General features: G+C 42.8%; 1 protein-coding gene and 1 long non-coding RNA gene across 5 annotated transcripts in view; one reads left to right on the forward strand and one right to left on the reverse strand.

Annotated features, from left to right (window-relative positions):
- Positions 1-2979, forward strand: part of kdm6al (lysine (K)-specific demethylase 6A, like) — a gene marked incomplete at its 5' end in the record, with an annotated part of 71395 nt that extends 68416 nt beyond the window's left edge. For all 3 annotated transcript variants that reach the window (XM_084129760.1, XM_084129761.1, XM_084129762.1), the window contains 2 exons: positions 874-1044; positions 1765-2979. In XM_084129760.1, the coding sequence (XP_083985886.1) occupies positions 874-1044; positions 1765-1794 (201 nt within the window). In that variant the 3' untranslated portion in view covers positions 1795-2979. The remainder of the gene's footprint in view (positions 1-873; positions 1045-1764) is intronic.
- An 8291-nt stretch (positions 2980-11270) lies between these two features.
- Positions 11271-16906, reverse strand: LOC311092814. Of its 2 annotated transcripts, none has more exons than XR_014608316.1 (3): positions 16723-16906; positions 14454-14551; positions 11271-11680 (listed from the first exon to the last, which is right to left on the reverse strand). It is a non-coding gene; the product is annotated as an uncharacterized lncRNA (long non-coding RNA). The 2 variants fall into 2 exon arrangements; XR_014608317.1 differs by lacking the exon at positions 16723-16906 and adding an exon at positions 14838-14976.

Below are 16906 nucleotides of genomic sequence, written 5' to 3' on the forward strand. Positions count from 1 at the left end.
GGCTATGCGCAGTGCTGCATAAAATAATAATAATAACCTATAGCAGCCTGTAAATCTTCCAAAAGATTTCAGTAACAACTAAGCTAGAGAAAAATATATTGATTATCATATGTTACTTCAAATGTTTCCATTCGTTATGATGATATGAAATGAGATAATAGTAAAAACATGAAGCCGTTTGGTGCGTTTTGCTTTTCAAACGCGATCGCGTTCCAAAATACGATACATTCAAACGCGATCGCGCTGCAAAATATGAAACATTATGGTTACCATATACATATCTACGTTTGAGCAGATATCCACAAACACAGTAACAGTAAACACGGGTCTAAATATTATAATATTCACCATATATCTAGCAACAGTTCAACTGCAATGTGAAATTTATGCAACAATAACAAACTAATATGTAAGAATTTCTTACCTTACATCTTTCTTGTCTTCAAATCGCGTTCTTCTTCTGAGGTAAATCCAATGTGCTGACTCGAGTGTAATTGGCGCTGCTTTATTAGCGTGTTTTTGTTTTTTCGTTTGCGTTGCTTGAGCTTAAATGCTTTTGTTCTTTATATTTTTTTGTTTACACATATTGTTTAATGTTTTCAACTAAAAGAAAACCTTAAGATATAACGTAAGCTTGTTGTGTATATTGCCTAATCGTAAGCTTGTTCAGAAATGGTGACAAACTTTTTTTTTTTTAAAACCTTAAACTTAAAAAAATAACGTCTTTCTCATTTAACATAATTTAAATAAATGAATATTCAAATATTCGATTTTCATGAGGCCAAATATTCAAATACAATATTTTTGAAAAATGCCCATCCCTTGTTCTCATCAGACGACGTGCTGAAATCAGCCTGTGCTCTATTGTTGCAGGTGGAGGTGTTTAACCTTCTGTTCGTGACAAGCGACAGCTACGCCCGCCGCTCCTCCGTGGTTCACTGTCAGGCCTGCGCTCGGAAGGGCAGTGGAGAGCTGGAGGGGTTTGTGGTGTTGGAGCAGCACCGGATGGACGACCTCATGCAGGTTTACGACCAGTTCTCTTTAGTAAGTCATTTTATTTCAATGCCATTCTTGTTTCAGGGTGTGTCTGAAGGTTTTAGATCCGGAGTGGCGGCTTGCCTGAAGGGTTTAGATCCGGAGTGACTCGCCTGAAGGGTTTAGATCCGGAGTGACTCGCCTGAAGGGTTTAGATCCGGAGTGACTCGCCTGAAGGGTTTAGATCCGGAGTGACTCGCCTGAAGGGTTTCGATCCGGAGCGGCTCGCCTGAAGGGTTTAGATCCGGAGCTGCTCATCTGAAGGGTTTAGATCCGTCGCCTGAAGGGTTTAGATCCCGGAGTGGCTCGCCTTAAGGATTTAGATCCGGAGCTGCTCATCTGAAGGGTTTAGATCCGTCGCCTGAAGGGTTTAGATCCTGGAGTGGCTCGCCTTAAGGATTTAGATCCGGAGCGGCTCGTCTGAAAGGTTTAGATCCGGAGTGACTCGCCTGAAGGGTTTAGATCCGGAGTGACTCGCCTGAAGGGTTTAGATCTGGAGCGGCTCGCCTGAAGGGTTTAGATCGGGAGCGGCTCGTCTGAAAGGTTTAGATCCGGAGCGGCTCGTCTCCAGAGCGACTAGATCTGGAGCGGCTCGTCTGAAGGGTTTAGATCCGGAGCGGCTCGCCTAAAGGTTTTTGATCCGGAGAGAGTGTGTGTGTGTGAGAGAGTGTGTGTGTGTGTAACGTGAGCATTTGGAATAACACACTTTGCTCACCTTGTGTTTTTCAGGCTCCTGCTCTTCATTCGTCTTCATCTTGACATTAAGATGCTCTACATGTGGATATCACATTACAGGAACTCTATTAACGGACCGTTTCTGATATTCAGGACAGTGGTGTCGTCTCTCGCGAGCACACGGGACCGTCGACTCCAGCGGCTGTGTGTGTCTATGCAACCGGTCTATAACTGCAGTGTGTGGTTATGGCCTGCGGGGGGCGGTCTATAACTGCAGTGTGTGGTTATGGCCTGCGGGGGGGTGGTCTATAACTGCAGTGTGTGGTTATGGCCTGCGGGGGGCGGTCTATAACTGCAGTATGTGGTTATGGCCTGCAGGGGGCGGTCTATAACTACAGTGTGTGGTTATGGCCTACAGGGGGCGGTAGTGAGCTAACTTCCTCTCCACACCGGCTCGCCGCTGCTTCACGTGAGAAACTAATCACAAAAACTGGGGAGGAAATTATGGGAAACTTGTTTTTGTACATAGTGTCAATCACAACTGGCATCGTCACTTACAGACTACTGACTTGAGACGTTCTTTTTGTATTTTGTTAACATGCTGAAACCTGAAATCTTTTCCTTGTGTCTCAAGGGTTCGCCTTCACGAAGGAGCGCTAGCCTAGCTTTTTGTATGGTAGATATCGATTTTACGATGACTTTGGATGGCAAAATCTACAAAAAAATATTTGTAATGTGAAGAATTAGGTTATATATATATATATATATATATATATATATATATATATATATATATATATATATATATATATATATATATATATATATAATTTTTTACTGCTTTTATGTTTTTCCTGTCTTGTTATTTTGACACCATGTTCAATATTTTGTTTCTTAGGTAAGAAAAAGGAAAACATTGTGGAAAAACATAACAGCCAAGTCACAAAGAAAAATGGGTTGCACATAGAGTAAGGAATAACGTTTAAAATGTCTGTGTTTTTTTTCCTTCCTCGTTTGTTTCTAATCCTGATGTACATTTACACTATTTATAAATACATATTTATTGCTTGAAGATATTTGTGGATGGAATGCTGTTATTTTTCCCAGAGTACCTGCCATTAAATTTGAAGGAGTTTGGTTATTTAAACTACTCCTGCATTTTTCTATATAGAATTAAACTGCTTAGTAAGCATTGTACAGAAACTATTAAATTGTTTTATTGTTTGAAGAATGTTTTATGAGTTATTAAACAAGTTGTCAACATTTTCATGCACTTGTATTAAGTATGTGTCGATACGTGAAAGTCCTCGTCTTTATGAAGACATCGCATCTGTTTTAATTGTTCACACATCAAGCCAACGGGGCGTTTCTGATTGTTCGGTTCTATTCGGACGCTGTTGTGTTTTTTGGCCGATTCAGCATGTAGAATCGGGCGGTGAGAGAGAACTCTGATTGGTGGTTCAGTTTAGCGAATGCTTACAAAAATACAGCAAGGTTCTTAAACTCTAGTTCTAGAAAATGAAGAGCAGAGAAATGTGCATCAGGTGTACTTTGGTTTTTAATTCATTTATGAAGCCACTGCAAACTTTATCGTTACATATTACATTGTTATATTACAATGCCATCATATTCTGTGCAGGCGATTAGCTTACTTTGCTGTAAATAGAAAATCCTGACAATATCACTGCTAAATACCTTTAAGTATTGTGGTATTCTGCCATGTTGCTTACTGACTCGTAAACAACTCATAAAGAAAATCCTGAGCTTCCCACTCGTATTTACGCCTTTGTGGTGGCGCTCATGCACGTTCAACTCGTAAATTCGATCTTTACGAGATGACTTGAACGCACCAAAAGAACGTGATCAGCATGATTGATTTTCAAAATGGTAAGCAAGCGCAGCTTTGTATGCAGTCTTCGTTTCGCTTTCCTTTTTGAATGACGAATATATCTGCTTCAATAGTCCGTTATCTCCTCGCGTCAAGATTTTCTTTCAACAAAACTTCGGTTTTCATCTGCTCTTTGGCGTGTTTATATTCCCCCTATAACCAATAGTGTTGTTCTTTTTGGGCAAGACCTGCTGAAAGGGTTAGCAGCGAGACCCGTTCGCCAGTGTTGTGTATCGTAATTACATCTAATTTGTGTAATGTTTGTTTACTCTCGTGAGGTCAGTTACAATTGAACAGGCTTTGAAATGTCCAGAAAGGTTAAAGTTCATCAGCCTCTCATGTCATGTCTTTCACTGACAAACATTCACAAAAGGACTTGTTTACGTCTCACGGCTCCGTCCAGCATGTTCCTCGTTTACCCAGATCCCCCTGTGGCTGAGAGAGAAGAGTTTCCTCCGCAGACAGCAGCTTAGAGTCGGCCCAGGTCTGGATCCGGATGTGTTCTGGATCTGGGCCGGATGTGGGCCCGACTCTGCTGCTGTCTGGGTCTTTGTGCTTCAGGAGCCACTCGAAGGGGTCTCGACTCTGAATCAGTCTTTCTGACGTGTGTTACTGAGCACATCTCTTGTCAAGTCAAGTCTCCTTCATTTATACAGCGCTTTAAACTATCGATTGTTTCAAAGCAGCTTTACAGTGATAATAGGAACTTAAAGTAACAGATTGTTTAGGCTTTACAGCAGCTCTAGAATAAAGTTATTGTCCAGCTAAAGTTAGTTTTGGTTGATTGATTCACTTCCGTTGCGAAGATCATTAGTTATAAACTTGGGGGCCGCTAACACGACACCGCTCTCACAGGAAAACCCTTAACGCGCTCCGGCCGCCCGTCCGCACAAAACAGTGCCTGGTGTCTCGAGAACGCACTCCCTGAAATAGGTTAGAAGGTGCAAACGATTATCCGTTATCTCGGCGCAAACCTCAAAAAACGCAAACCTGCGAAAACGCAGACGAGCATGCAGATGTGCATTGCGTGTTCAGGTTTTAGCGAGGTTTACAGCAGTCCGCCGGATCCAGGCCGTATCCAGATCAGATGAAGGACCTGCGCCTGGACACACACACACGGGGCAGAGGTCAGATTGGATCAGAACATTCAGAATATTTATCCAGTTCCTCTGGTTGAAGATCGGAGTCATCACGCCGGTATGGAGACGTATAGCTACGTGGTGGCCAGGGGGGGCCACGGCCACCACTGGTCAAGGCTCGGCCCCCCCAACCTCACGGCCCCACCCCCAGTCTGAGGATGGGGAAAAGAAATTTAATTTTAAAAAAACCCTCCTGAACAGAAACGGTCTAAAGGAAGCTGAAATGTATGCATTTTTTTTTTTTTTTTTTATCAAGTAATTTGTCACTTACACTACAAGTCCCATATTAGCAACAAGTTGGGTCACGTCCCCATCAACAGTGCAAGACATTACGTGCCTGCATTCTGACAGCGCTTAATGGAGACTAGCAGCTAACCACTGGATACCACTGTAACTAACAGGTGAGCAAGTTGGTGATACTTGAAAGCATAATTGAAATGATAAGATCATATAGTTATCTTCTCACTCAGTTTAATGTGTAAGAATGTGTCGACATAGAGGAAGGGTGGCAGAGTGAGTTGAGTTGGGCTGCTGCTGTTATTTTTGCAAACTTGTATGATTATCTCTGGATAGCGAGCTGTCAATGTGTCACTTATGGCGCTTTTCCACTGCATGGTGCGGTACGGCTCGGTTCGGTACGGCACGCTTTGGCGCTTTTCCACTGCATGGTACGGTACGGCTCGGTTCGGTACGGCTCACTTTTGGCGCATTTCCACTGCATGGTACGGTACGGCTCGGTTCGGTACGGCTCACTTTTGGCGCATTTCCACTGCATGGTACGGTACGGTACGGCTTGCTTCGGCTCGCTTTAAATGGTACCACCTCTGTTGAGGTTCCAAGCGTACCGTACCGATACTAAAATGTGACGTGAAAACACTGCAGATCACTGATTGGTCAGACAGAATCATCACTACCAGCGTCATTGTATTTATGACACGAGACACTAAACCCGCTAGATTTAAATAGCCAGTAGACAACAGCCAACGCTGTAGCGCCTGTTTTAAAAGTATTTGCTTTAAAAAAAAGAGAAAAAAAAAAAGTATAAACTTCAAAAAAAGAAATGGCTGAATCGTGGTCAGTGGACGAGGTGCAGACGTTCCTCTCGTTGGTTGCCGAGGAGTGGATGGGGAAACACGGAATGAAAAATTCGCATTTAATATGATGATATCATGGCAGTAGAGACGGCAACTATAACGATCAGTCCCACCCACTTTGAAGCGTTACTAACTGCAGTGGAAAAGCACCCGAGCTAAAGCGAACCGAACCGTGCCGAGTCGAGTCGTACCACGCAGTGGAAAAGCGAAGCGAGCCGAACCGTTCCGCGCCGAGTCGAACCGTACCGAGCCGAACCGAGCCGTACCATGCAGTGGAAAAGCGCCATTAATGTACAATACTTGTACATTGTAATGTGCAATGTCGCCCCCACCGACAACGCATAGTATTGCGTGCATCGGCGCGTCGCGTATCAAAAACTAGGACGACACATTTGGCTACACATCAACGCATAATGGCGACTATGTAACGGCCCTTAGGGGTAAGCTACACCAGGCACGTAACTGAAGCGTTCCGTTTGCGACGCGTAAAATCCATTTTAGACTGTCATTTGCACTAAAAACATCCCCGTCTCATGTTAAGGTCCCTAACCCCTCACATAATCATGACACATCGCACTCGCACATTATCTAAGCACCCATCCCAATAACATGGATTATCAATAAGACATTATTAGTGTCCATAAGGAAGTTCAATCCATTGTTTATGGCCTGACGAGCCGCGGGAAAACCACTACTCTGAGTGACGCGGTGCGTGAGTTTTAAAATAGTAGTTTTTGACAATCAAGTGCCACCCCAAATAAAAGACTGGCCCAAGCTGGCCCCCCCCAGAAATAATGTCCTGGCTACGCCCCTGCACACACACACACACACACTCCAGATCCGAAGAAGGACCTGCGCCTGGACACGATGACAACGCAGTCCTGAAGTGTTGACCAGTCCCTCCCCTGTTTACTGCAGTCCGCCGGATCCCGGCCGTATCCAGATCAGATGAAGGACCTGCGCCTGGACATGATGACAACGCATCCCTGCAGTGCCAGCCTCATCAGCCCTGTGAAGGCCTCATCGACACCACAGCCATCGGCTCTGATCCTCAACAAAATCGTCTCCATACCGGCGTGATGACTCCGATCTTCAACCAGAGGAACTGGATAAATATTCTGAATGTTCTGATCCAATCTGACCTCTGACCTGTAATGCTGCCTGGATCATAATCATACACTGTTCGCTGGTTGGCCAGAGGAGAACTGAGAGACTGAGTCTGGGTTCTCCTGAGGTTTTTTTCTCCATTCTGTCACTGATGGAGTTTCAGTTCCTCCACTATTGCCTTGGCTTTTGTCTTGCTTAGTTGGGGACATTTAATATTCAACAATATTTTTGATCTGCCTTACTTAGGGTGGACGATGAAGCAATTTTCTTCTAGAAACAAACTTTGTTATATTATTTTCATATCACTGTGAAGCTGCTTTGATGCAATCTGTATTGTAAAAAGCGCTATATAAATAAAGGTAACTCGACTTGACTTGACTTGACCTCCCCCTTTGCCTTTCAGACGAGGCTCATGTTTATAACCGTAATTACTCATTTAAAGTTTGGTTTTAGCCAGGTTTCTGTCAAACACAGCACATCTAGATTATAGTCTGTAATCATATCATTAACAATAAGTGCTTTTGAAGTAAGGGATCTAATATTCAGCAACCCAAGTTTTATCATTTGCTCATTTGTATTATATCTGTTTTTTATTTGTTGAACATCAATTAAATTTTTACCCTTAGATGGGTTTGGAAGTTTTTTGTATGTCCTAATTCAGGGAACAGAAACAGTCTCTATGTGATGATATCTAGGTGAAAGAGGCTCTATGTGATGGGATTTATCTGACCTTGGTGACGCGAGGCCGCTAGCAGACGGTCGGTTGAGCCAGTCTGTCTGCTTCCTGACCTGAGCCCCAGATTGTCATGTTTGAGCTCTAAGACTATGTGCCATATTACTAGAGAGAAGAGCAGCACCATCCCAGGAGGGATGAATACCATCTCTTTTCAACAGGTCAGGTCTGGCCCAAAAACTTTTCCAATTGTCTATGAATTCTATATTATTTTGCGGACACCACTTAGACACTTAGTGTGTGTGAGTGTGTGTAGTTGACACTCTGGTATCACAGAAGTGCACGCGAGTGTTTAACATTGCTGATGGACACTGAACAAAGACAAATATTCTCGTTTGACAAATGACAAATATCTCCAAACTTTATTGAATAATTTAAAGACTGCTTGAAGTAAACGCTCCTGATCTCGACTGAACCCTCGTCAGTGTGAAGCGACTCTGAAACCCAGCAGACGATGTAGCTGTAGTTACAAACACAGATCTCTACACTGTGTGCCAGGTTCAGAAGCGCATCAGTGTGTGTGTGTGTGTGTGTGTGTGTGTGTGTGTGTGTGTGTGTGTGTGTGTGTTCCTCCACCGTCTCGTGTGTGAGTGTGTTCCTCCTCTGTGATGCTGTTTGACGGACAGGTGTCCATCAGAGACCCAGTAGCCAGATGTAGCTGCTGATGACCACAGGACCTACACTGACCACTGAGCAGAAGATGGACACTAGACTCGCTCGCCCCTGCAGGAGAGATGAGGAGAGAGAGAACACACATCATCTGAGGAGAGAGAGCACACACATCATCTGTGAAGGAGACTAGCTCATGGAAGAGAGTCAGGAATAGGTCATTACTCTCAGCTGATCATATAACAGTATATAATATATATATTGTGTATAACTGTAACTGCAGATGTGCTGGAAGAGAGTCTCAGAGACTGAACATCAGAGTTAAACAGGACAAATCCTGGATCAGGAGACTCATGCACTTGCACACACACACACACACACCACCAGGGTTAGGATACGTCACACACACCACCAGAGTTAGGATACGTCACACACACATCAGGGTTCGGATATGTCACACACACCAGGGTTAGGATACGACACACACACCAGGGTGAGATACGTCACACACACCACCAGGGTTAGGATACGTCACACACACCACCAGGGTTTGGATACGTCACACACACACCAGGGTTAGGATACGTCACACACACCACCAGGGTTAGGATACGTCACACACACATCAGGGTTAGGATACGTCACACACCACCAGGGTTTGGATATGTCACACACACCACCAGGGTTTGGATATGTCACACACACCACCAGGGTTTGGATACGTCACACACACACCACCAGGGTTTGGATACGTCACACACACACCACCAGGGTTTGGATACGTCACACACACACACACACACCAGGGTTAAGATACGTCTCACACACCAGCGTGGAACACGTCACACACACTAGGGTGAGATACGTCACACATACAGTGGGGAGAACAGGTATTTGATGCACTGCCGATTTTGCAGGTTCTCACACTTACAAAGCATGTAGAGGTCTGTAATTTTTATCATAGGTACACTTCAACTGTGAGAGACGGAATCTAAAACAAAAATCCAGAAAATCACATTGTATGATTTTTAAATAATTAATTTGCATTTTATTGCATGACATAAGTATTTGATCACCTACCAACCAGTAAGAATTCCGGCTCTCACAGACCTGTTAGTTTTTCTTTAAGAAGCCCTCCTGTTCTCCACTCATTACCTGTATTAACTGCACCTGTTTGAACTTGTTACCTGTATAAAAGACACCTGTCCACACACTCAATCAAACAGACTCCAACCTCTCCACAATGGCCAAGACCAGAGTGCTGTGTAAGGACATCAGGGATAAAATTGTAGACCTGCACAAGGTTGGGATGGGCTACAGGACAATAGGCAAGCAGCTTGGTGAGAAGGCAACAACTGTTGGCGCAATTATTAGAAAATGAAAGAAGTTCAAGATGACGGTCAATCTCCCTCGGTCTGGGGCACCATGCAAGATCTCACCTCGTGGGGCATCAATGATCATGAGGAAGGTGAGGGATCAGCCCAGAACTACACGGCAGGACCTGGTCAATGACCTGAAGAGAGCTGGGACCACAGTCTCAAAGAAAACCATTAGTAACACACTACGCCGTCATGGATTAAAATCCTGCAGCGCACACAAGGTCCCCCTGCTCAAGCCAGCGCATGTCCAGGCCCGTCTGAAGTTTGCCAATGACCATCTGGATGATCCAGAGGAGGAATGGGAGAAGGTCATGTGGTCTGATGAGACAGAAGTAGAGCTTTTTGGTCTAAACTCCACTCGCCGTGTTTGGAGGAAGAAGAAGGATGAGTACAACCCCAAGAACACCATCCCAACCGTGAAGCATGGAGGTGGAAACATCATTCTTTGGGGATGCTTTTCTGCAAAGGGGACAGGACGACTGCACCGTATTGAGGGGAGGATGGATGAGGCCATGTATAGCGAGATCTTGGCCAACAACCTCCTTCCCTCAGTAAGAGCATTGAAGATGGGTCGTGGCTGGGTCTTCCAGCATGACAACGACCCGAAACACACAGCCAGGGCAACTAAGGAGTGGCTCTGTAAGAAGCATCTCAAGGTCCTGGAGTGGCCTAGCCAGTCTCCAGACCTGAACCCAATAGAGAATCTTTGGAGGAGCTGAAAGTCCGTATTGCCCAGCGACAGCCCCGACACCTGAAGGATCTGGAGAAGGTCTGTATGGAGGAGTGGGCCAGAATCCCTGCAGTGTGTGTAAACCTGGTCAAGAATTGCAGGAAACGTATGATCTCTGTAATTGCAAACAAAGGTTTCTGTACCAGATATTAAGCTCTGCTTTTCTGATGTATCAAATACTTACGTCATGCAATAAAATGCAAATTAATTACTTACAAATCATACAATGTGATTTTCTGGATTTTTGTTTTAGATTCCGTCTCTCACAGTTGAAGTGTACCTATGATAAAAATTACAGACCTCTACATGCTTTGTAAGTGGGAAAACCTGCAAAATCGGCAGTGCATCAAATACCTGTTCTCCCCACTGTACCAGCGTTTGAACACGTCACACACACCACCAGGGTGAGATACATCACACACACCAGGGTTAGGATACGTCACACACACTAGCGTGGAACACGTCACACACACCACCAGGGTTAGGATACGTCACACACACCAGGGTTAGGATACGTCACACACACCACCAGGGTGAGATACATCACACACACCAGGGTTAGGATACGTCACACACACTAGCGTGGAACACGTCACACACACCACCAGGGTTAGGATACGTCACACACACCAGGGTTAGGATACGTCACACACACCAGCGTGGAACACGTCACACACCACCAGGGTTAGGATACGTCACACACACCACGAGGGTGAGATACGTCACACACATGAGGGTAAGATACGTCACACACACCAGGGTTAGGATACGCCACACACACTAGCGTGGAACACGTCACACACACCACCAGGGTTAGGATACGTCACACACACCAGGGTTAGGATACGTCACACACACCAGGGTTAGGATACGTCACACACACCAGCGTGGAACACGTCACACACACCACCAGGGTTAGGATAAGTCACACACACCACGAGGGTGAGATACGTCACACACACCAGGGTTAGGATACGCCACACACACTAGCGTGGAACACGTCACACACACCACCAGGGTTAGGATACGTCACACACACACGATACACCTGTACAGAATAGCTCTTTATTGTTTCCTAACTGTTGAGTTCTCAGTGATGACAAAAGTTGTCCTCGCTCGGTCACATGACTGACTTGTGATGCTCTTTTTCCCACTCGCATCATCTCCTATTTCCACGATGTCACATGACACTCCAGTTTTCCATGATTTGTTAGGAAGAGGGACGTTAGACACTCGCTGTCAATCAGAGCAGATCCTTCTCTCTCGTCTCAGTGTGTGTGTGTGTGAACTCCTGTGAGAGACAGAAAGGAAGAGTTTCAGCTCAGTGTGTGTGTGCGTGAGAACTCCTGTGAGAGACAGACAGAGTTTCAGTGTCTCTCTCTCTCTCTCTCTCTCTCACTCTCTCTCTCTCTCTCTCTCTCTCACTCTCTCACTCTCTCTCACTCTCACTCTCACTCTCACTCACTCACTCACTCTCTCACACACACACACACTCACACAATGGTGAAGCTGCAGCCGGTGTCTCTGCTGAGAAGCTGTTGATGAATGTGTTTCAACAGCTGAAACTGCTGCTGTTTCTTTGGAGTTTTCACAACTTTTGCCTGAAAAGTCTAAATATTCGATGTACCTCAAACTAATGAAAGATAATTATACAAGATTTAGAGTTTAGCAGGAAGTGCCGGTTCTTGTTCAGTGAGCATTATGGGATTGCTGAATGATGTTTCAGGTGTGAAGGCGAACGCAGTCAATCTGTGAGATGCTTCAGTTCCTCAGGTGAAGGTGTGTGTGTTTCTGTGTTTCGTGTGTTAAACACACACTCTTCTGTCCTTCTCTCTCATCACACACACTCTTCTGTCCTCTCTCTCTTGTCACACACACTCTTCTGTCCTTCTCTCTCTCGTCAGTTGCACGATGACATGAGACATCGAGATACTGAGATATTGAGACATTGAGATATTGAGACATTGAGACACTTATTGAGACATTGAGATACTGAGATATTGAGATACTGAGACATTGAGATACTGAGACATTGAGATAGAGACATTGAGATACTGAGACATTGAGATATTGAGAAATTGAGATACTGAGACACTGAGACATTGAGACACTGATATATTGAGATACTGAGACATTGAGACACTGATATATTGAGATACTGAGATATTGAGATATTGAGACATTGAGACACTGAGACACACTGAGATACAGAGACATTGAGACACTGAGACATTGAGATACTGAGATATTGAGATATTGAGATATTGAGATATTGAGACATTGAGATACTGAGACATTGAGATACTGAGATATATTGAGATATTGAGACATTGAGACATTGAGATTTTGAGATACTGAGATATATTGAGATACTGAGATACATAGAGATACTGAGATATTGAGATACTGAGATATATTGAGATACTGAGACATTGAGATTTTGAGATACTGAGATATATTGAGATACGGAGATACATAGATATACTGAGATATTGAGATACTGAGATATATCGAGATACTGAGACATTGAGACACTGAGATATATTGAGATATTGAGATACTGAGACATTGAGATTTTGAGATACTGAGATATATTGAGATACTGAGATACATTGAGATACTGAGATATTGAGATACTGAGATATATTGAGATACTGAGACATTGAGATACTGAGATATTGAGATACTGAGATACTGAGATACATTGAGATACTGAGATATATTGAGATACTGAGATATATTGAGATACTGAGATATATTGAGATACTGAGATATATTGAGATTGAGATACTGAGACATTGAGATTTTGAGATACTGAGATATATTGAGATACTGAGATACATTGAGATACTGAGATATTGAGATACTGAGATATATTGAGATACTGACACATTGAGATACTGAGATACTGAGATATTGAGATACTGAGATACATTGAGATACTGAGATATATTGAGATACTGAGATATATTGAGATACTGAGACACTGAGATATTGAGACATTGAGATACTGAGACATTTAGATACTGAGACACTGAGATATTGAGATACTGAGATATTGAGATACTGAGATATATTGAGATATTGAGATATTGAGATATTGAGATTGAGATATTGAGATACATTGAGATACTGAGATATTGTGATACTGAGATATATTGAGATACTGAGATATATTGAGATACTGAGATATATTGAGATATATTGAGATATTGATATTCTGAGACATTGGGATATTGAGACATTGAGATGGTGAGATATATAGAGATACTGAGATACTGAGATACTGAGATATACTGAGATACTGAGACATTGAGATACTGAGATATATTGAGATACTGAGATACTGAGACATTGAGATACTGAGACATTGAGATACTGAGATATATTGAGATACTGAGATACTGAGACATTGAGATACTGAGACATTGAGATACTGAGATATATTGAGATACTGAGATACTGAGACATTGAGATACTGAGACATTGAGATACTGAGACATTGAGATATATTGAGATACTGAGATATATTGAGATACTGAGATATATTGAGATATATTGAGATATTGATATTCTGAGACATTGGGATATTGAGACATTGAGATGGTGAGATATATAGAGATACTGAGATACTGAGATATACTGAGATACTGAGACATTGAGATACTGAGATATATTGAGATACTGAGATACTGAGACATTGAGATACTGAGACATTGAGATACTGAGATATATTGAGATACTGAGATACTGAGACATTGAGATACTGAGACATTGAGATACTGAGATATATTGAGATACTGAGATACTGAGATACTGAGACATTGAGATACTGAGACATTGAGATACTGAGATACTGAGATATATTGAGATACTGAGATATTGAGATACTGAGATATTGAGATACTGAGATACTGAGATACTGGGATATTGAGATATTGAGATACTGAGATATTGAGATATTGAGATACTGAGATATTGAGATATTGAGATACTGAGATATTGAGACATTGAGATACTGAGACATTGAGATACTAATTTGCAAACTCCTGTTTTCCACTCACTCAGTTGCTTTTCCAGGGTTTTCTCTTCGTTCCCAGTGAGTCCGGTGTGAAATCCTGGTGTTTCTCAGGGAAGAGCGCAGGAGTTTCATTCTCTCACCCTGTGAAAGCATGAAGAAGCGGGTTAAGGTTAGTGTTTGTCGGCATCCATCTTGAGTTTAATGAGTAATCTACTTCACAGGGCCGGTGCGGTCAGACCGAACCACTATCAGTCCACAAACACTCCTGTGTTCTTGTTTAATTTTCTTTGCTTCACATTATATACTTCACTACACTTTATCACATTCCTCCTTTTTTCCATCACAAAAATGTGTCACAGGACACAAGTCACATTGTACTTGTCTGGCACAATAAAACCATGATGACATTGCAAAATGTAGTACTCACGTCCCAGACCAGCGGAAACCCTCTTTATACCTCCACCTTTCCTTCGTTCCTCTCCTCCAGTTTCCCTTCATTCCTGTCCTGATCTGTTCTTCTCTCCCCTTTTTACTCCCACGCTGAAATCGAGTCACATGTTGCAGGTCTGGCCCTTTAAAGAGAGGCGTGGTGGTGGAGAGGTGGGTGGAGCCTCTGTGTTCTGACCTATTGTGTCAGGGGGCGGAGCCTACAGGGTATGACCTATCGTGTCAGGGGGCGGAGCTTACGGGCATTTTCTCAATGGGAAGATCAGTGACGCCATTCATGGAGACACAAAGGAATGTCATTCGCTGTGCTGGAGAAACTACTCGCATATAAATGAGATGTGAATTAATATAGTATTCAAATAAAGCTTGAGTTCTAGAACAACCAAACCTTCCAACACAATCCCAATAAGCCTATCTTGCAATCTGAGTGACTAAATCAGGTTTTCAGCAACATTTGTGCCCTTCTCATTTTTCTAATGCAGGAAGTGTTATAACAGCCATGCAAACGCTTGAGGTTAGATATTCTGACTGACACGAGCGCTTTAATGCTTAAACGCCTACAGTCAGATTCAGATCCGCCTCTTCTAGTTAAATTAGTTTATATATTAATGATGGTTTTCCTCAATGATTCTGCTGTAACATCTACAAAGTGTCTCCTATGATGTTATACTAATGGATGCTTCAGTAAAGGGTTTCCTCCGACTGCTCCTTGGCTCCTGCACACCATGATTCTCTGTGTGGGCGACAGCGTCTGTGTGTGTTGAGCAAAATATATTTTCAGAGATGCACTCAAATGCATTGTGTGGACTAATGAATGTCTAGTATGATTATTTCAGATGCTGGGAATCAAAAGCTTTTATTGTTAGACCAGATTAGTGGTAAATACAATCATTTGAATTGCTTGTTATATCTGGATGATGATGATGATGATGTTTGGATTTAGAACTGCTTCACTTGAGTCAATCTATAAAAAATGCAGCAGTTTATTTTTTACAAAGCATGTGTTCTATGATTCTTCAGCCAGTGTAAGTAGATATCTATACTCTTGTCTGGTCTTTTACATTCTGATAGGGTTCTGGATGGATCTCTTCTGAGATTTACTTTAAAAAAGAAACTGATTTACAGCTATTGAACTGTAACAGTAAGAAAACATCCCTGCCTACGAAACACAAATGTTAAAAGCAAGAATCATTTTGATCAGATGTTGCTATATGACCTGATTAAGTTTCTGTGTGGATAAGTAGGGACACGTCTGTAAAACCATACATTTTTACAATGAACCCTAATTCTCTAGTTCTCATTCGCCCAAATGTCCAGATTTTGTACAAGTCTAAACTAGTAAAGGCACTAGATGTTACAATATTTTAGGCGTCATATGCACGCGCACGCTCGCGAGTTCTGAGGTGATTTTCTACACATCCACCAAACAATCCGCGTGTTGTGACTTTGGAGATCTTCATAAAGCTGCTTTATCATTCATGTTGAGCCCTTCAACGATTTTAATAAGGAATAGTAATGATATAGAGAAGATCAAACGGAATGAAATGAACATTCAGCTGCGTTACCGTCGTTTCCCTCGAACTTCTGCATAACTGGAGAGAAACACGAGTTTAAACTCTGAGCCCGATCACATATTCATGTCTCTGATATACATGTAATCTGGACTGATTTCTGGAGCTCTGTAGTTTCATGATCTGTGTGTCTGTCCATCACATCTCCTGCTGCACTGAATCATATTTATCTCTGTTTTCTGTTCCTGACTCTGGAAGAACAGACTTCATAAACTCTCAGGCTGAGTGAAGCAAACAGTGTCAAGACTTATATCACACACACACACACACACACACACTGATAAAGGTTCTTACCTGAGACGTCAGCACAAACTTACATCATCCCATTTATTTTTCCACATTATTCTTCTTTCTTTCACTGCCCTCTATTTTTCATGTTTTGTTTTTCAGCTGTCGTCCTTCACTGGCATGATCTGGAGTGAGCGGCGTATTTCTCACAGTGATATAAAATCACTTGTTCTCTCTCTCTCTCTCTCTC

Source organism: Abramis brama (genome assembly GCF_963993115.1).
Source record: "Abramis brama genome assembly, chromosome: 11".
NCBI lineage: Eukaryota > Metazoa > Chordata > Actinopteri > Cypriniformes > Leuciscidae > Abramis > Abramis brama.